At 32.4% G+C, this 22,161-nt stretch overlaps 2 protein-coding genes and 1 long non-coding RNA gene across 4 annotated transcripts; all 3 read right to left on the reverse strand.

The window, feature by feature from the left end:
• Window positions 1–141: 141 nt before the first annotated feature.
• LOC105639399 (Pseudouridine synthase family protein) lies at window positions 142–4,301 on the reverse strand. Of its 2 annotated transcripts, XM_012223445.4 has the most exons (8): window positions 3,563–4,300; window positions 3,132–3,275; window positions 2,745–2,969; window positions 2,411–2,613; window positions 1,346–1,424; window positions 922–1,097; window positions 719–821; window positions 142–578 (listed from the first exon to the last, which is right to left on the reverse strand). In XM_012223445.4, the coding sequence occupies exons 1-8, from the start codon at window positions 3,905–3,907 to the stop codon at window positions 573–575; spliced, it is 1,281 nt and encodes a 426-aa protein (XP_012078835.1). In that variant the 5' UTR covers window positions 3,908–4,300; the 3' UTR covers window positions 142–572. The 2 variants fall into 2 exon arrangements, with proteins under 2 accessions (XP_012078835.1, XP_089581045.1); XM_089724919.1 differs by lacking the exon at window positions 142–578 and having other exon boundaries at window positions 686–821; window positions 3,563–4,301.
• A 3,990-nt stretch (window positions 4,302–8,291) lies between these two features.
• Window positions 8,292–11,470, reverse strand: LOC110010083 (uncharacterized). Its single transcript, XR_002285012.3, has 2 exons — window positions 11,201–11,470; window positions 8,292–8,632 (listed from the first exon to the last, which is right to left on the reverse strand). It is a non-coding gene; the product is annotated as an uncharacterized LOC110010083 (long non-coding RNA).
• A 3,182-nt stretch (window positions 11,471–14,652) lies between these two features.
• AL6 (alfin-like 6) lies at window positions 14,653–20,535 on the reverse strand. Its single transcript, XM_012223449.4, has 5 exons — window positions 20,091–20,535; window positions 19,886–19,918; window positions 18,177–18,405; window positions 15,277–15,406; window positions 14,653–15,166 (listed from the first exon to the last, which is right to left on the reverse strand). The coding sequence occupies exons 1-5, from the start codon at window positions 20,185–20,187 to the stop codon at window positions 14,891–14,893; spliced, it is 765 nt and encodes a 254-aa protein (XP_012078839.1). The 5' UTR covers window positions 20,188–20,535; the 3' UTR covers window positions 14,653–14,890.
• Between the last annotated feature and the right edge of the window lie 1,626 nt (window positions 20,536–22,161).

A 22,161-nucleotide genomic window follows, 5' to 3' on the forward strand; every position in this document is an offset into this window, starting at 1 on the left:
ATCCTGATTAGAGGACTTCCTTGATTGTCTTGTGTTGTACAAGTTGATCAACTGGAGGATATTTATTTAATTCGCTACATTACATTCAACTAATTATGAAATGCTAGCATTCGACACCAACTTTCTTGGACAGGATAACCGTTTTATGAGGGGGTAAAAAATGATGCATCTTCAATCAAATTTGTTCTACTATACATTCTTCTTTTCTTTTTCACAAATTAAGGAAAAAAAAAAAAAACCTACTTTGACAAATTAATTTCATCGTCTAACTAATACAACAATTTGTAATCTGTGTGTGAAACTCAGACTGTTCAAAAATGGCGCATCCCCCCCAACATTCCGAGAAATACAGGCTTTTGCGATGAGAGACTCCACATTGCCCAAAACGAAATGCCACAGGCATTGCCGCCAGTAATGTGCCAGAATCTTGCGCTCATCAGTAGCATAATATTTTCCAATAATCCATGTGATAATGCATAAAAAAGTTCGAGCGTTCATTAAATGCATACCAGAGATTGAAAGTTGATAACTACCTTAGCTGGTTGTGCAGCAGGCAAATATCATTCAACTGATTAAACCTGCATAAATCGCCACCCAGATTGTAAGATGAATTAGAACTGCTCACGATGACACTGATAAATATCACAAAAAGAAAAGGGACAGAGAAGATAATTATGGACTGATTTCAGATCAAAAAATAGTACTTTTCAGAGAATACCTTCTCCATGTCCATTTCGCGAAGCTGGCTCAAGACCCCTGCAAAATCTGGAGGAGGCGGACAAGAAAAGTTTATTTCTTTCCCTGTGCGTGGATGTGTAAACCTACAAAACAATTGATAGAGATTACAATTTTTGCATCATCCAGTGACATTTTCAAACAAGCAAATAATTGAGACCAAGCTTTAACTTCTAGTTGCCTAACCCAAGAGACAAAGCATGGAGACACGGCCTCTCTAATCCTGAAAGCAATGATGAAAGTTGATTTTGAAAGCTAGCTGGTATTCTAGGTCGAAGCAGTGACAAAGCCATGCCCGTGGTGCTTCCATAAACCTCATCTCCTAATAGAGGAATTCCAATGTACTTTGCATGTGCACGAATCTAAGTTAGAAGGAAATAAAATAAAATAAAAAGGTTAGAAACTGCTAATCAACACCAGTGAAACAAACTAAATGCAGACCAGCAGCAGTAGAGAGCTGTTTGGTTGCATTATTTTGCTAATAATAAAACCAAGTCTCCCCTTATTGCGGTTAAATTCCATCGTCTCATGATGCATTTTTAGCTTGATAGAATATGTTAAATATGATATCCAAACATTAATGCGAAGAATAATTCTACATTTTTAGTACCTGATGAGTACGCCCCGTTTCTAACCTCCATTCAACCAATGCTGAACCACCGCCGGCAAGTATTTCAATAACTTTATATCTGATCAATGTGTAACAAATTATCCCGCATAAAATATAGCTTGAACAGCTTCTGACATTAACTAACTATTATGGAATCCACACACTAAAAACGTTGGGAATAGGATAGCACAAGTAAGAGAACAGCCAAGTAGACACTGCAAATTCATTTACAACAGAACTGGTACCACAAGATAAATACACTAGCAAAAGTGTTGATCATGAAAGCATCAATTCTACCAGACAGCATCATCAAGTATATAGATACATTTATAACCATAGCTGGTTCCCATTTAAATTTCGGAATCTTTTTTCATCTCTCTCCATGTTATTAATTTTAGTTTCTTTAAAAAAAAATCTTAAGAGAAATCGTCTTTGTCAAGAAACTGCTTCAACAAAAGGAGAAAAAAAAAAGCACCATACACAATTGATGGGGAAAACGGGAAGAAATTAAAAGAAAGTCCCAATTCTTAGACCTTGTGAACCACACAGCATCTCCATAGGAGGTAAAAGTATTTTAGATTCTCCAAATATTACCCCTCTTTTGGTGGGACCTTGATTAGCGATGCTTGACTGTTGCCCCCCCACCCGAGTTAAATTGTAATCAAGGGCAAAATGCACACGACATCTTCAGTCAATGATATCATAAACCATGATTTCTTGAAGGCCATCTTATCACATTAGAAGAATTGCTGTCAATCAAAATTGAATCCACAACATACCCAAGCCTTTGCCTTTCATGATGAATTGAGTTTTAATATTTATAGAACACTCATATTCACATTTGAACTGATGTTTCTGATCATTTCATGGACTTTAATAACTAACAACGATCTCAAACGAAAATAAAGGACTGGAAAAAATTGATGTGACCTCTTTACCATAACCATCAAAAGTTCTGACCAGCTAGCAGTTGTTCAGTTTATCAATGTCCATAAATACTCATGCAACCAACTTGGATTCAATCACTAAAGTAAGAATTAGAAAATGATAGAAACTAATAATCACCTACTAGCAGCATGGCGTGCATGTCCCTGCTTAACTGGTCCAGATATAGCAGCCATACGAATCCTGTTATTCACATCACGACCAATAGGGATATCAATACGCCCAGTCAATGCAGAGGGCACTCCAGAAGTAAGACTAATGTACACTCTCTGGATAGTATGTTGCTTGAATTGTTCAGATAAATGGGCATGAGCATGTTCATCCTGTTTTAAATAAATAATAAAGCATTAACAAAATGGTGGCATTGCTTAACAGCAAAATCAAACTATTAAATATGCAAGAACCAACATTGATTTAGTTTTCTAGATTCTGGTGTTGAAGAGGGGAGTATCACCTTTGCAACGACAAGCAACCCACTAGTGCCTTTGTCCAACCTATGAACTATGCCTGGGCGAACAGATGATACACATGAGCTGGAACATGACCCTTCATCATCAGAAATATCTTCCACATCTGAAAGGACTTCCTGGCTTGAAGTTACAACTGTTGGAAGACTACAATGGTGAAGTATGCCATTTACAAGTGTGCCAGTAGGGTTACCAGGTGCTGGATGAACCACCTAGTTGACAGTTAAATAAAGAATGCCACGTGCAGGGTCATAATTTCACTCCCAATCACATCAGAAATTACATATGCACTCAACTTGCTTGTAATACATATAAACAGCAAATGATATTTAACAGAAGAATGAGATCTTGATACTAAAGTTTCAAGTGGTTACCATGTGCGGAGGCTTATTGACAACCAGTAAGTGATCATCTTCGTAGATTATATCCAAAGGAATGTCCTCAGCTTCAGCTCTCAAGGGTTGCAATTCTGAAATAGTGCAAATGACCTTATCCCCAACCTTGACACTGTGTGAAACCTGCTTAAAAACGACATTGAAATTCAAAATTCCGCATTCACAAAAAAAGGACACAAATTTCGTAACAATCAAGCCACAAGTCTTTTACCCAAAATGCTTCATAAGATTTAAAATAATAACAAAAATTTAACTTTAACGTACTTAGTTAAAAAAAAATTAAGCAACTCAATTATGAATGTGGCATTCAAGGATTAAACAATTAAAACAAAAAGGAATAAAATTTTAGTCCAACCATATTCGAAACAAGCAAAAAAACATAAAAATACAAACAATAAAGTAAAATTAACCTTATCAACAACCCTGCCATTGACAGCAACAAGCCCTGATTTAATACTGGACTGCACACGAGCTCTACTAATTCCAGAAATACGAGAAGAAATCCAAGAATCAAGCCTCAACTTTCCTGACTTAGCCTCTACAGTCTCCTCAAGTCTCAAACCAGCATAATTAATTCTTTGGTTTTGGTTTTGTTTTTCACTTGAACCAGAACAAACTGTAAACATTCTCAAAAGAAGCTTAGAAGAAGGAAAAACTCTAGGATTTCGATGGAAAAAAGAAATAGAAGATGAAGATTGTAAGGCTTTAGCAGATGGGCCTATACAGCAACAAGATACAGAGTAAAGAGAACGCATCCTCTTTCTAATATCTGTAACTCCAATTGTATATACAGAAACTAATTCCAATATATAACCAAGAATACAAAATGAAACTCTCCAACCAGCTCCAATTACTGAACCAGTGCACAATCTTCTGTAAATAATAAGCTAGAAGACGAAAAATAAAATGAACTGAGTGAAAGCAACCATGGGAGAGTCTTCCCCACCGCCTGACTGCGCGGAAGTGGCGAGCAGTTTGTCACCGGAGACAGTCAATCTTTAATCAGTCCGATATTCCAATTCCCAGATTACGGGGATCTTTAATCCGACTGCGCGTGGAAGTGAAATGGGTATTTTATCCGCCGGCCGACTATTCGATCCAACTGATCCGAATGTGGTGGTATCACCGGATCCGTTTATTAACGGATAGTACTATAACTTTCAATTAAATTATATACTACAATATTTTATTTTAAACTTTAATGTCCTATCAATAATATTGGAGAATATTCCAAAAAAATAAATAATAATATTGAAAATGTTTTTTTTTTTTTTTTGAGAGGAATAATATTGGAAAATGTTAGTAGAAGTTCAAACCAATTTTTTTTTTTTTTGATATATAGTTTTATTTTTCAATGTAAATAAAAGATTCATAAACTTATATACTCTCTTTGATCTTTTGATACAGGAAATCATGTTCGGTGTTCTTTTTATATAGAAAATTTTGCCTCATTTGATAATTTTGAGAAGTATACCAATGTAAAAAATCTATCTTACCCTTATTTAGTTTTTTATAAAGTTTTTAGTATGAAAGATTTTGAAAACAGTGACACACAAATATATAAATGAACATTTAATATGAATGAATTTAGGAGAATGGATTTTTTCCATCAATTTCCGTTGAAAAAAAGTGCTCATATGTGTTAATGAGCACGGATTAAAATAGAGTTTGAATAAAAAATGTAAAAAAATTTTCAAATTGACCATATTGAAAGGAATTTCTACAGATTTCGTCAAATATTTAAAAAATTGTGCTCTATTTAGAGTATGTTTTCAATAACCAAAGACAGTTGAAAGGTTAAATGAGTACAAATTTTCATATTTTCATACTATTTTCTCAAATAAAGGACAAAAAATAAATTTCTCTCCACAAATAACATAAATTTCTTTTTTGCAATTGTTTGTATTCCCTTCATTCTAACAAAGCATTTAAAGCTTAATTGAAGATTGAAACATAATTTAAAATATACACTGACATTAGAGGATTGAGTAAATGATATATTATGGGTAAATTAGGAAAAAAATGACAAAAGAAGTTGGTTAAACTATTTTGTTTACTCTTAATGGAAAATTAGTTGTTTCTATGTAAAAAAAACGAAGGGAATACATTTTTTTGTTTTTGAAAGGAAACTTATATTCAAATTATTTACTCAAAAAATACTTATTGTGTTAGGTAAAAAAAATAGTGACTAAACAGCCTATTTTTCATTAACATAATTTGTTTTTATTCCTTTAAATTTGCCTAATTTTTTAAATTAGTTCCTGAATAAATTAAATGATTTTTTAACTGTAATTTTTATAAATAAATAGTCATTCTGTCTAAAAGATTAAATTAGTCATTCCTTCATTCTTGTCTAATAGTCATTATGTCGTTATAGGATTAGCCCACAGTAATTCCATCATCAAACACAGAAGATTTTTTTTTTTTTAAGTCAAATGAGAAAAAGAAAGGAAGAGACATGGAAATTTACAAGGACAAATTATAATATTATCAAATACCCAGCAGCTAGTCACTTCAAGCAAATGGTTTTATGATATGGAACCTCTGTGCTGTTGTTTCTGGATATTGAAATTTTGCATCTCAAGATGTGAATGTATAAATATACTAATATTAATCAATTTCTAAATTTAGTTCATTTATTGTATTATTGTTTAGAATTTAATTCAATTTACACTATCGAAATTAAATTTCTAAATCAGCCTATGTTCGTTTAAGAATATATTATTTCTTAATTCTAATATTTTCAAAGTGTTCTCCAGTAAAATCATAGCACAGTTTGGCTTTAAATAACTAGAAGAACTGTAATACCAGTGGATGCTAAATCATAGCAAACCTAAAGAACCTGCCTGTAATGGAGTTTAGCACCACCCTATCTTTTGATGTAAAGGCAAGCAAAGGATTTTCAGTACCCAAATCTAGAAAGACCAATTTTGAGATTTATAAAAGAAAAAAAAGAACTTGAATGAACAAAAGAAATATATTCTTTGAAATATCAAATTTGCAGCTTGATATTTTAACAGAAATTGCAATGGAGTTTCTGTCCCTCTTTTTCAATATCAAGCAAATGGTTTTGGCCTGTTGGAGGGCAGTATTTTGACTTTAACACATGGTTTTGCTTTCTTGGATGTTTATAAATAAATCCTAACATAACCTCCATTTCAATTTCAAACTTTCATCTCTGTTACTTTATATCTGTTCATTCTTGTCCTCTTGTTCACTATAAAATTATAGCATGGAAGCATTGTACCCTGCATCAGAGTACTTGTACTATCCACCACCAGGTGTGTTCACCTTCAAAGAGATACATGGTGGTGGATTGAATGTTGGGTATCTGATTGGAGGAGGGTCTACTATTGGTATTCTCTTGCTCTGGAGTTTATATGTCTTCTTCAAGAAATTCACTTTCTCTGTAGGTTGCAATTGCTCAGTTTCGAACAACAGTGTGATTGACATTGAATCCCAGTTGTAATGAACAAGATTAAAGAGATTTACAATGATTGTATTTGATATCTGTATAAATTAATTTTAGAAACATAGTGATAGGTGTGATTTGATTTTCTAAATATCGTCTTGAACTGCTGGTCAAATACAAGTCTCCAGCAGCTCTTCAATCATTGCAACTATTTCTGAGTCTTCCTGTATGAGAAAGAATTAATATTATTGCATTCTGAGATTTATATAGAATTCCATAGTCGAAAGATAATTTAAAAAGAGAAATTAAATACTTCAATTTGCAAAATCGGTTGCTTTATTAATTGTATTTACAGCTCAAAAGAATAGGTGCAACTGCAGTGCAATGTGCAATTATTGTGATCTCTGTTGGTCCAACTACTTAGTTTACCCCAATGCAGTTGGAGACAGAACAAACATGTGCATTTCAGAATGATCCTCCAGTACATGGATAAAGCACAAATGCAGTTGGAGACAAAGCAAACATGTGCACTTAGGAATGATCCTCCAGTATATGTTCAGTTTACCCCATTGCATCTGGAGACACAACAAACATGAATAATTTTGTTACAAAACTGTATAATGGGAATTTAGCTTATTGATGTTGCTCTTCGCAAAACTTGAAATTTTGTTTTCCAATTATGAAAGCGATGTACCAAAAACTTGAAGTTTTAGGAGATCAGAGCCAGGGTTTTATGGGCCTAACCACCGATTTCACTCCAAACTTTTCGAGTAGTTATAATTTCACCCTAAATCGACTTTTGTATACTAGTTATTTTGGATTTCTAAACCTAGTTGAGATTACATCCTTATTTTCTTTAAAGAGTGAAATTACATCCTAAAAGCGAATTTAGGACAGTCTGAACTTATCGACTATTGCAATTACACTCTAAAAGCAAATTAAGATTTCGATTTTGACTAAAATAATGTAAAATAGACCCAAAAACTAACCCAAAATCAATTAAATGCAAAACACATCGTTTGAATTAAAAGGAAGAATTAATCACTCCGTCTCTTTTCTCCTCCAACTTATTATCTCTCTCCTCGTGGGAAATTAAGCAGGCAACCACCAAAAATAATAGTAAATAAAGGTGCAAGATACTGGAGCCTAGGCGAGAGGCATGGGCAAAGGCACACGCCTATGTAAAGCGAAGCGCTAAAAAATAGAGTAACGCTTCCAAATCAAATGTTAAATAATTGTTTTACTAGCATAACTGTTTGAATAGAGTTCTCTTTCAAAAATAAATGTTCAACTGTTTGAATAGAGTTCTCTTTCAAAAATAAATGTTAAATAGAATGATGTTTTATAATCGGCCATCTCAAAACACTGGTATAAAAAAAATTATATTACCAGATACTATAAATGATATAAAATACTCTGATTAAGCTGCGTCAAAAGGCGGTCGTCGGATAGGGAGAATGTCTCATGAAATTAGGACAGTTGAAAATTAGAATTAAGTTCCATCCTATTAGGATGGTCTTCATGGTTGTACCATAGTCTCTGCAGTATTAAAATTACACAACTTTTCTTCGTTTTTATTCTTTGATAGTTTACATTAAATCACAGTTTGGACTCAAAAATTTTTAAAATTTAACTAAATTATAGTCATTAAACTGTTATATTGTAAAAAAGAAAAAATTAGTGTCAAAATTTTTTTTTTTCAGTTGTAGCAGTATAAAGATTAGAACTATTAAACAAGGCTGCACGCAAGAAACTTCTTACTACAACCAAGAAAAGTACATCCATAGAAAAACAAAATTAAAACTAGAAGAAAAGAAACCTCAATGGCCCGATGAGTTCTTATGATTGCTCTTCTTTTTTCAGTAATCAATCTGTCTACCACTCTATGCAAAACAATAAAGTACATATCACTCCAAGATCTTCTGATTGCAAAAATAAAAAATGGAACCAATAAACCTGCTGCAAAATCCCAATCCGACACTCGAGTAAAACCATTTGTCAACCAAGCTATCACCATTATCGGAGTGAATCAGGTGAACACTTTATTGCAAGAGTATCTCCCATAGACCTGGGTTTCCAACATAACAGTATGCAATCAGCATCAGAAGTTATCTGATTATATCAGTTGATGCATTTGTATAAGCACTATTGAGCAAAACTCATTTCTATAAATAAGAATTCAACACCGACCCTGCAAAACATGGAAACCTAGCTTACCGAAACTATTCTCAAAGCATAATTTATCCATCATTGACAAAAAATGAAATTAATACCCATTAATCATTCATCAAGCAATAAGAGAATTAAGAACGGTGCAGCTAATATATATATATAATAGAATTAAGAACGGTGCAGCTAATATATATATATATACCGATTAAGTAAAAGCTGTTAAAAACATATAATCCCTATTAACCATTTCAGCCAAGTAAAACATTTTGAATAAAAAAAGAAGTCATTCTAATTGCAGAAAATTGATGTACATTCTTTTATCAAGAGCTGTAAGAGTTAAAATTCCTGTCTTTATAATTGCATCAGATACAACCAATCTGGTAGTTGTTTCATTGCTAAGGATTCTTAAACAAAAGGTTTCATTGGTCAAATGCAAACCTGTATTATCCTCAAGTAAAACACAAATCAAATGCAAATTTGTGGTATATGATGCTGCGGAAGTTGAATTATTTGTAATTATCTGCAAAATTATATTTCTACAACAACACACTGTGGGAGATTTGCATGTACAAGCAAATTATCCAAAGAAACACCAATGTATAGAATCATCAATACTAATATTATTGCGAAGGAATTTTCTAAAACCATATCAAAACCTCAAGGATCAACATGAACACCATTAAGCAAATAAAATTAAGAAGAATAGAGATGTTTTATCAATATCATCATTGATTTAACTATCAAAGATCATTAAAGCCCCCTGTACCAACCAAATCATTTCACAGTAAAAGGATAAGCCATTAACCTAATTTATGAAGAAAATAACAAAAGCCACTAACCTAATGCCTCGATCATAGGTTGGTTAGGAGATGAGCGGCTGAGGAGATATAAGAATACAGCTATGCATTTTGGATAATAGAGATAATATTTTTGAGTGTTTTAATTTTGAGGAATTCATTTCTACCAATTTTAATAGAATTAGAGTTAATATATCCAACTCTATAGAATTGAATCCATAGAATTCAAATCTGAATTTTTTTACATTCGAAACACAAAACTTTGGATTTATTAAATGAATTCTACAAAATTGTGGAATGCATTTATATTCCAAATGAGCTGTAAGTGATATAACTCAAAACAGAACAATACCTCCTGTGACAGAATAACAATTGTTCTATCTTAAAATCACACTTCAACTTTACACCTTAGGCAAATTTTAGAGCAGCTTAATAGCTTTTTCACAAGTAGATAATCGTTTACTCCATGGTAGTGGCATATGCAGAAAACACCATGCCAACAATTTCATGGGTTACTTTTGTTACCATGGACAAATCATTGTATTGTACACATCCTTGGATAATCATGTTGTAAGAGCAACCATTCCCTTCCATTTTTTCTGAAAACCTTCAATGCTTCATCTAGTAATCCTTCTTTGCAAAGTCCATTGACCATTATATTATGTGAAAACATCACGATGCAGCCCTTCTATGCAAAGTCTAGAAAACAATTCCTATCCTTGGATAATCATGTTGTAAGAGCAATCATTCCCTTCCATTTTCCCAAAAGCCCTCAATACTTCATATAGTAATCCTTCTTTACAAAGTCCATTGATCGTTATATTGTATGTGTAAACATCAGGCTACAATCCTTCTATAGAAAGTATTCCCTTCCATTTTCCAGAACGCCTTTAATGCTTCATCTAGTAATCCTTCTTATACTTCATCTAGTAATCCTTCTTTACAAAATCCATTGACCATTGTATTCCTGAAGGCCTTCAATGCTTCATCTAGTAATCCTTCTTTACAAAGTCCGTCGACTATTATATTGTATGGGTAAACATTAGGCTGCAACCCTTACATGGAAACCCTTACATGGAAAGTCTAGAAAACAGTTAACCACTTGGTAAGCAACCATTCCCTTCCATTTTCCTGAAAACCTTCAATGCTTCATCTAGTAATCCTTTACAAGGCATTTCCCCAAGAATCCGCATTATCAAGATGTTGTAGGTAACAACATTAGGTGTATGACCATTGCTTACCATTAGGTCAAAAATTTCTCTAGCTTGATCCACTTGGTTGTGTAGACAATATCCGTCCATCAATGAACTGTAGGTGATAACATCAGGCTTTATTCCTCTTTGAATCACCAATTTGACTACACAATCAAGCATCTCAGGCTGAAAACCAAGTTTGAAGACTTTCCCAATAAAAGGGTACCCAAAATCCACACGGTCTAAGCACCAGAAGCAATGAAGCAATATATTAACGAAGTTAATATTGTATGGAATTCCAAACAATTTCATATGTTTGATAAAGAAATGACAGTCTCATAATGTTTCAATCGAACAAGTGCAGACAATAATTTATTAAATTCCATAATAGGAGGTGAGTAATTCTATGAAGCATCAGATCGAAGGAAGCTAAAGCATCATCAACGTTATGAAAGGAATCAGATTTGCTTTTACCTCTCAAATATGTACTGCTTTTAGAACTACTATAAGAATCTGAATCAAAGATACCCATTGGCTGATGAAACCGAAAATTAGTAAGGCATCTCCGGCTCCGGCTGCGGCTGGTAGTAGACATCACCGATTATCTGCCTCTGCATAAAGCGGAAGAACCAATGTTGGATACAGTTTTTGAGAGAAATTTGACGAAAAGGGCATCTTGCTCTCGTTTACTCTGACCTAACTTTCTCGATTTCTCTTCTTAAATGATGAAAAATGGATCGGGTCGCCCACCATGAAACCGGTCCCTAACTAATAACTTATCATATTTAATAAATAATAAAAAAAGTAAAAATGACGTGGGAAAATTCCCTGTGCCATATTTCAAAATTGAAAAATAAAATATTTCTGAAAAATGGAATTATTATTTTAAAACACTTAAAAAGAAAATTAGAATTTTGAGATGGACGGAGTACTATTTTTAATTTTATTAGTTAATAAAATAAAGGTAATTAAATTTGATTAATTACATTATTTTCCTACTTAAATTTAAGTTCTATTTGTTAAAAATAGAATAAAAAATTATTAAATAAAATAATAGTATACAAAATGATTATAAATTTAGGGCCGTTTGGTTTAGCAGTTCGTACAAGCTGATAATCGCTGATAACTAGTAGCTGATGACTGACAGCGGTTATTTTTATATAATATGTTGTAAAATATATATGTAGATATATATTTTTTAGTTTGAGGTGAATATATTATTTTTTATTTCAATGTATTATATTAATAAAATAATAATTAAAAATTTAAAAATAATATTTTAAAGAAATTATTTTTAAATAACTATAAACAAAATTATGAAAAAAATATCAATTTGAAAATAAAAATTATTAGCAATTATTTTTATGAGGTTAATTAAGTCCAAAATAATATAAATACAAATTTGCTATCAGCTGATACAAAAAAAAAAAGACCAAAACGTATTAATGGAAACAGCAATTGATTGAGACTTTTATCAGCTATCAGCTAAAAGCTGCTGATTAAAAAGCTTACCAAACACCTACAACGTAACTACATGAAATAGCTGGACCAAACGTCGCCTTAATAAAGTAAAAAATTCAATAAAATCCTTAAGAAGTTCTATATTAATTAGAATTTTTAATTTAAATACTATAATATATAGTTTATACAAACGTGAGATTGAAAGAAAAATAATAAATTTTCGACATCTTTAGTGAAATTTAAGATATTTAAAATAATTTTGGTTATTCCAATTAAAAATTTAGTAATATACAAAATGTCAGTTGTCCAAAGTATTACAAATTCAATTTTTTTAATTTAAAAATATTTTTTAAATATTAGGGCATCATGTGAAATTGATTTATTAGGAATAAATGGCTTGGTTGAAATTAATTTAACACTTTTGACCGTTTTCCTTCCACTTTCTTACTTAATCAGCATGAGAAAAAGAAAAAAAAATATATATATATATATATATTGGTAAATATTTTTCCACTTAGAAGACAACCTCAGAGCCTAGGATAAACTTCTTTACAACGTCTTTAGTTTACTCTTTCTCCTGTTTTTTGGCAACATTGTTTTCTCAGTAAATAATTTAATTATGTGATTATCACATTATAATCTGATAGTGACAGATCCAACAAGAAGACGAAGCTAAGGATAAGGGGAGACTAGGAGATTGAAGGAGCAAAGTTTTCAAGCAGATGCTTACATCAAAATTACTTAATTAGTACTTGGAAAATTGAAACATTGATCACCTAAAAACAGCTATTTTAAAAATATTTACACTGTTCTCAAACAATTTCACCAAAGAATAGGCATGGCCGGTTCAATGAACCACCGGTTTCGGTTCATTGAACCGCCTGTTCAAGATGTTTAAAATTTTGAACCGGAACCGACCCTTGAACCTCCGGTTCCGGTCCGGTTCCGGTTCCGGCACGGTTCAGCACGGTTTCGGCTAACCGACGGTTCAAATTACGGTTCCGATTCAGTTCCGGCATTACACAAATTTTTAAAAAAATAATAAGATTTTGATTTCGAATTCATGAATAAATAATAATTTTAAAATGTTTAAATTTTATTAACTAAATAAATTATTATAAAATTTTAAAACAAAAACTTCTATTAATTTAGAACTGTTATTACATTAAATTTACAAATTTTGCTAACTCACTAATATAGAAAATGAATAAATGGAATATGAAATTAAATGGAATTTAGAATTGGATGTATGAAAATAAAGCAATATTAAGAAGAGAAGAGGAGAGATAGAATATAATTGGTTGTGAAAAAAAAAATTAATCAACTCATCATATTTATACATATTTTTCATTTATGTAGTTTCCCAAATTGTCCCTTATAACAGAAAAAAAACAATTATATTTTTGGATAATTTAATAAATTATAATAAATAAATAATTAATTAATTAATTAAATTATAATAAACAATTATATCCGTTTGAAGTTTTAACATTGTGTAAATTGTTAATTGTATAGTTAAAAAAAATATGTATTTGTAAACAAAGATCAACGATTAAGTGAAAATGAAATGATGAGCTTTTAAAAAAAAAAAAGTGAAATGATGATGCTTCCTTTTTTTTAAACTAAAATGATGATGTTTTTTTTTCACTATTTTTGATTATTGCAATAAATAATTTTGTTTGTGAATCCGGTTCGAACCGGACCGAAACCGCCGGTTAACCGCCGATTCCGAGCCGGTTCAGATTCATTTTTTAACATTCACATTAACCTTAACCGGCCCTTGAACCGCCGGTTCCGGTTCAAAATTTTGAAACGCCGGTTTCGGATCATCTACAGTACGGTTCGGTTCCGGTTAGAACCGAACCAGTGGCCATGCCTACCAAAGAACAAATTGTCTACATCTTCCTTTTCAGATTCATTATTCACTGCCGCCCATCCAATATTTGAGCAAGCTAAAAGCTTCCATGGTTAGGAGGGAGAGCCAAAAAATCATGGGTAAAAGATGACAAAAATGGGTTGATCTTGATTTGAGGGTTTGCAGGTTGCAGATCAGAGGCGCAAAGAACGAGAGAAAATAAAAATACGCATTGAAGGTGAAAGGAGGAGAGAGAGAGGGGGTTTGTGTCAATGTGGAGGAGTGAAAAAGTGTTGTCAACTGTAAATGAAATTTAAGTGACAGATTGAAGTGCAGGGACGATATCGTGAGATGGCTAGAAGACGAGTGAAAATAAACCTAACTTTACCAGAAGTCACTCTTTTTCCTTGGAAAAGTCTTTAACATCATAATGATTAGGAATCATAACTGAAACTATAGCTCCATACCCTATCAGTTTATTTCTATAAGGTTATCTGTAACTAAATACAACATAAATCTATCATAATAGATCAACTGAACACATGGCCATAAGCAGATTATAAGATAAGCCACAGACTCCAGGTCAGAACAAGAAAACTGCACGAACAAATGCAATAAAAATATCTATATAGTTACCACCAACTATTTAAAAACACAATTCCCAAGAAAATTTGACATAACATGAACCAGATGTACCGAAACTTAATCCAATCAGCAATCATTCAAATTCATTGAGTAGAATGAGCAACTGGTTCTGTTTTACTTTTTAGAAACTGAAAAGTTGGAAGTTCTAAAACCTTGTCTGCTTTGTTTAATGATTGTCCTGCCTTCAGCTTCAGCATCTAACTTCAGACCCTAGCCCGCTTGCCACTGCAACCTGGACACTTGTACTGCTTAATATGCTCAGCCTTTGCAGGTGTAATCTTCACACATTTGCCATGGAACCATCTCTCACATACATCGCAGCAAATCCAGAATTCATCAGTACCATAACTTTCACCGCATGCCCCACAAGTAGCACCCTGTTCATCATCTTCATCCTCCTCTTCCCCGCTTTCATCTTCTTCCTTTGGTGGTGTCGACATCTTCGCTGCTTTGGTTTGAGATTCAGATTGCCGAGATTGCTTAAAGGCCATATCCAAACAGCAGAACATTAAACCTTGATGTGTAAGCGAACTAAATAGAAACGGGAAATAAATGAAATAATTAAATGCAACTCGTGACTTCTCTTTACCACTTTCCCACTTGATTTGCTTTTGCTACTGTTGTTATGCATTGCAGATTGGTCCTTAACTTGTTTTGTATTTCCTGACACAACTTCAAATATTGTTGGGAGATCATTTATCATTTGGAAAAGCTTCTTCCTGTCAATCACATTCCAACCACAATCAGAATGACATTCCCATTTTGATTTTAATCTCAAGTTGTTGGGCACTGAAGTGGGAATACATGGCAAGGCTTTCCTTATTATGAATATAACAGAATATGAATAATCCTTCATATAGAACCAAAAAATAATTAGGTAACCGCGAAAGACAGGAGGAGCCAAAGGAGAAGTCTGAAATTAGAATGAGGTAGGCAGTGACTTAATCATAATTAAAATACAATATCCCTCAATGAACGCAAGACCAAAGAGAACTAATTGTTAGATATAACTAATCTTGCCATCAAAAACAACTTCTACGTGAATGACATGAGTAGCTAAAATGCACATGCTAAGTAGCAACAACTGCCAAATGGTTGGCTAGGGAACAAAAATTGTTCTCAGACTATAGACCACATGAATGAATCTTCCTGGTGCACGTGTGAATGATAAGTTGCAATTAACACCTCACTCAAAATTTCAAAATTTTCACGTGCAGCCTTTAATGCACAAGTACTTCATGGAAGTATTAATCTATCACGATCAGGTCTCATAACATCAGTATCCTGAAAAGTTTAAGAGTCCAAAAGTTACAATCGATAACTGAAATTGTGTTTTATTAGTTAGATTATATAGCATGTTCTCACTTTCAAAGTACTTGAAATGTTATGCAGATCATAGATCTTCAAACTAAATGCTCTTACATTGTTTCCAAAAGTAATTTATGAAAAGGAAAACATAAATAGCTGAGTTTAATGGCGTGAGCTCGTTACCAATGGGGAATTAAGACAGTAGATTGTAATACAATTATTGAAAAAGAGAAAGGAACAACGTAAATATATGCCTAATATATTTTTTATCTCAAGATGACATGCATCAATGGAGCAATCATACTCTTGACTGCTAACCAAATGCTTTGGGGAAAAAAAAACATATATTTCATTCAGATAGTGCATAGTGCAGATTTTAAGTCAAATACAAGAATGATGTAGCTTTCACCCAACTTATAAGATGCTCACCAAAATATCCATGTACCAATGATTGGAAGAAGTGCTAAAAAACTAATAATAACAATTAGAACCAAGTATATTTAATAATACTTGGAAAGGAAAAATGAAAGACAATTACAGTGTGAAAGTAGTAAAGGTAAGCAACCATAAAAGGCAGAAAGAAAAGAGGGCAAAAAAGAAACAGAAGATATAGAGAGGGCAAATAGAACACTTTTAACAAGTTCCAAACAAACATCATATGAATCATTTTTCATGAAGATTATCCTTTTAAGGGATCACAAATTAAAATTTGTAATGATTCCCCTCCAAATTATCAACTTCAAACAAAAGCTCTCTCTAAAACATCAAGAATATTGAATCACATACCAAAAAGTAACAAGATGAAGAAATTTTACTGGGAAAAAAAAAGTACATGGACACACCTCCCAAAACACAATTGAAAATAAGAACATAAAGAACAAATTAACAAAGTAACCCCCCTCTAATTCAAGTTGCAGAAAGTTAGAAGGATAGAAACCCGGAAGCAAAAACTCACATGGAACCAAAATTGATCATATTAAAAAATTACTGAATAACATATTTCAGAACTACATAGTCTTGGGCATAAAAATACACAAAGCAATACAACTAAAGCTGTGGAACAAAAAAGGAGAGCTATACAATTCATTTAGAAAGATATCTAGCGCACATAGTTCGTTATTAAATGCCAAGAACTAAAAATTAATGACACAAACGAACAAAATTCTGAGACAACTAATGGCTACATGCAAAATAGTCAATTCTCAACACAGGCAGTGCTGCAAAAATACATATGCACCCGTACGTCTCCAACAATTTATATCTCTCTCAATAGATGCCGCTAGTCAGGAAATTTTGTTTTGCACTTCCCAATTTTCTCAAAAGATACTTAGCACCCATGTGTTTCTATTTATAAAAAAAAAAGAAGACATATACCTTTAATAACAGTAGTAAAAATAGTGTATCTTTATTTACCTAATGAGAAGAATAAATATGTTCAATGAATCATCAAAAGGGCATCATGATAACATTCTTATATGATAGAGACAAATTGCAGTTTTCTTTAACAGAAAGACATTCAAAATTGAACTTCCAGACAAATGCCCATAGCAGACCACATTCAAAGAAGGCTCATAGTGACAATAGTGGAACTACCAGGCCATGAGGCCTAAGGGGGCAAGGATACTCATAGACCTAGCAAAAAGTACAGAAAAAAATGAAAAAGCATGTTTGCTCATGTCTTCAGACTGTTTGGTGCATGCTACTGATTCTTGACAACTCCTGTCGTGTCTTCACAAATGTTTCGTGTGGGGCACTTCCCCGGTATAATTCCTTACTTCAACTGCCATATTTTAGGGTTCTCAACTACCGATTTCTGAACATTTAGCCTCATTCCACTTATTAGCATCTTCAGCTGCTACATTTATTATGATAATATATTGAATCAAGTTTTGGCACCATTGCCATCAAAATCATGGCAATAGAGCCATTTCATTCAACAATATACCATTGCAAGTAACTATTAACTGAATCTAATCCTGCAAAGACACCAAGATCACAAAAAAATACCCTAAACACTTAATCAACTAGTCTAATAGCTAGATGAGTACAGGGAGGAGAAACAAAAAGCAAAACCAGAGTGATTTAAAACTGATTCCAGCAAGAACAGGAGGCTATGGCAGTGCAAATTGTGGAAAATATCAATTATAAACTATATTTGACAAGAAGAAAAATTAGACATACCTTTCATTCTTACCAAACCCAAAGCGTGCACCAAAATAAAATGCTACAGCAAGCAACCAAGAATCACTGTGAACTGCAACAAGTGATAACCAGTCCTTGTCCTGCATCCCATCCCTAGCAAAATTGATACCCAATGCGGGCTCAGGAAGCTCAGGAGGCACCTCCTCCACAGGCAGGTTAACTTCCCACGTTTCATTTGGAAGTCCATATAGACACAGGTTTTCCTTTTCTAAAAATGCAAACTTCACACCATCAGCAAAAACAAATTTTGCATCCAAAAATATCTAAAATTCTGAACGAAACGTCTGACTTAGACACACTCAGACTTGCAAGAAAAAATTCATACTATACATTCTAGTATAATTAATGGAGAACGCATCAGCAGAGTAACTCTTGCCAGACCAAAATAGATGATATCCTAGATATTAGCTCACAGTAAGGTATTCATCATTTTGGTTACTTTCCTGATCCAACGAGTAAAACTGGTACTAAGAACTAAAAATATATGATATTATTTAGTGTGTTATCAAGAACTGAAAATATTAGAGAGAGAGAGAGAGAGAGAGAGAGAGAGAGAGAGAGAGAGAGAGAGAGAGAGAGAGAGACTTCAGCATGTTGACCTTAAACAATCAAAACCAATGTTAATATCCTCAAGCAATTAATGACTGTCCACAAGCAGAAAATTAATAAATAAATAACAGATGATTTGGAGTATCTACAATTTGGTAATAGTAGCAAATCTGCAACCAATCCTTCAAATGGATTCATGTTGAGAGCATAATTAACCTACTGAAGAAACTATATTAACCATCCACATAAAATCATTTGAAAAAATAAATACAGAACCGTGTTCGTTATTACCAAGCTCGAGTCACATCACGTAACAAATTCAAACTTTGCAAGGTACCAATGCTTGAACACATGCACCGCACTTAAAAATTTGAAGTACAAGAAACAAAAAAATCTTTTAGACACTGACGGAACTGATATGCCGGTAAATACTCACTAAATGGAAAACAGGAAAACAACCAAATGTGCTATTAAATGCATATATAAACACAAAAAAGGATATCATTGAAGCACTTTTAACAAATCAATTTAGCAAAAGAGATAAACCTTAGAATAGTTATGAACAAGTCAACAACAAATGCAAACAAACATCAGGGAAACTAACTTCAAGCATAAGCAATTGGGTTCAGAAAACCGAAAAAAAATAAAACTAGAATCTGGGAGTGAGGGGTGATTGTCTTCATAGAGTCCACTCTCAACAAATTAAACTGCTAGAGATTATATTCTCCAATTCAGCAGCCATGTGCACTGCAGTTTAAGGGCAAAGAAAAAAGTGCCATAGTAACGTAAACTCTCTTTCTCAAGTAAGACACGTCATAGGTTTAGCCATTAAAAACAATGATTGTCATTCTAACTATTCTTTGTTCAAATCCAAATCACAGAGATTTTCATTGCTCACAAAATCACCATATGGGGAAAAAGCAATGGCCATATTTAACTAAATACTGCTGCAAAATCAAATTAGGCTTAAAACATAATCTTTCCAGCATGTCTATGTTCGAAAACAACAAAATTATGAACTGTGAAGAATCAGAAATGCGATAACAATATACCCACTCGTAGTATGCAAAGTTAAAACAAATAGCAAGACACCCACGTACATTCCAAAGTCCAAAAATAAAGACATGACAAAAACCCACCAGGATCGCACTGCTGGTAGAACTTCTCAACATCTGTAACAAACAAAAAAAAAAAAAAAAAAACGGAAGACTCAAAATCAAAAATAGGAGAAACCCATTAAAGATACATGCGAATAGAGCAAACCCAATTCAGCAAATGCACATATTTATGAATGTTAAAGCTAAAAAATACATAAAGCGAATTAAAAAAAAAAAAAAATCAAACCAGTGGTGAGAGCCCTGATTAAGCCAGCGCGTCTGCCTTTGAAGTCGGTAAAAACTTCCTCAACGGTTCGAGGTACCGGGTGTGGTATTCCCTCCATTCGCTTTCTTTCTTCTCTTCAAAATTAAAATAACTTTCAATTTCTCCCTACTACTTTTTATACACGGAAAAGATTATTCTGTTATACAAATAAGAAGATGGAAGGTAATTCTATATGTGCATATATATGTTTAATGGTAGTGAAAATGCTTGAGAGCTTGGGTATCAATTGAGAGAAAGAATGGTAATTAGTTAGGGTTTTTGGATGTGTTTATCGAATTTATGAATGAACGAGGGAGAGGGAGAGTGAGAGAGAGGGATTAGGGTTTGCTGTTTTCTTTTTTTTCCTAATCTTTTTCAATTGGGGCAAAGAGAAAAAGGAAGAGAGGAAAGAGTCCTATTTTTTATTTTTATTTTTTCGTTATTGTTATTATCTATTTGTTTGAAAAGATGAATTTAATTTATAATTGGCAGAAATTGACAATCCACGTACTAGGCTGAGACTTGTCACAAGATATTGAAAATGTCAAATTACTATTTAGTCCCTCATATTAGTTCTTTTACAAGTTCGTTCTCTTATTTATTAAATATATTAATTAATCCTTAAATTTAGTTTCACTAAACTACAATAGAGATAAAAGCGGAGCGAATACCCGAGCATTTTGAGCTACTCGTATTCGCTTAGAATTTGCTATTCATACTCATCTCAGACCAATTTAAATATATGTTTATGTTTAAATACATGTATTTGAACACATTTAAAGCAATAGGGTATACACAAACTTAAACTATATAAATCTGAATTCATTTAAAACAAATTTTATTAGCAAACGTGTAGGGTACACGCGATACACATGACTAAACATATTTAATATAGTGGTAACGATAACGGTCATGAATATTTTGAAATATATACAAGTATCTATTTCAGGTAACAATTTCACCACTTGTAATTATTCTAAATTTATTTATAACTATTCGTATCCACATTAAATGGATCGGAGTAACGCGGTAACTTAAAATACCCATCCCTTTACATCCCTAATTGTTAGTCATTTATCTAAAATATTATTCTTGCCATTACCGGAGTAAAACAAATAGTAATCTAATAGTAAATTAGGATTTCAGAGTGTGTTTTAATTCCATAATTTAACTTTTTATTATATATGATTTTCTATCAATTTTTGTTTATAACATAATATTTTTTTTATTAATTTTTATTTATAATATAATATTATATATCATCTATATTATTAAAAACTTGATATAGTAATATTTTAAAACAACAGGATAATTTAAGTTGGGTGATAATTAAGGTTTGAATTGAAAAATTGGAAAGACAACTAAATACATTTACAATATTAAATTCAAAAAAAAAAAAAAAAGAAACTAATAACGAAGTTCCTTTAATTGAAATATATGTAATCAATTGACAAAAATAACCATTAAAAGGAAAAGAAACTACAACCGTGAACTAAAATTAAATTCTTAAGCAACTAATAAACTTATACTAATTCAAAATTAATTTATAAACAATTAATTAGCAAATTAAAAGCAAAGCCTTAAGGAGCCAAAAATTAATTGTGAATTAAATTAAATTCTTAAGAAACTATTCTAATTGTTTTAATTTGAAATTAACTCAATTAATTAACATATTAAGAATAAAAAATTATTACCTGAATGATTAAGAAAAAAGATAATAGAGCGAGGATAAACACAAATATAAACATGTAAACATGTGTATGTGATAACGAGGGACAAAACAACTCACTCCCGTAAAAGCTTCTCTCACTTATAGCTTATTTGCAACTCAACTTTTATCTCATTCTTGCTGTTCAACGACCCATGTATAATCCTTTTAACTCTGTTGCAGATAGCATGATCAACCCGTTCAAAGAAATTGCAACCATTATTCCGTTCAACCTTCAAAACAAAACAAAATAAGTGTTTTCAATCTTAAACCGAAAAAATTCAAAACCCTAAAATTGATTTGAGAAAATAGAAAAAGAAACTCATAGAACGAAACTCGCAAGCA

This window comes from Jatropha curcas, chromosome 8 (assembly GCF_041381405.1).
Source record: "Jatropha curcas cultivar XTBG-Jc1 chromosome 8, XTBG_Jcur_1.0, whole genome shotgun sequence".
In the NCBI taxonomy this organism is placed as follows: domain Eukaryota; kingdom Viridiplantae; phylum Streptophyta; class Magnoliopsida; order Malpighiales; family Euphorbiaceae; genus Jatropha; species Jatropha curcas.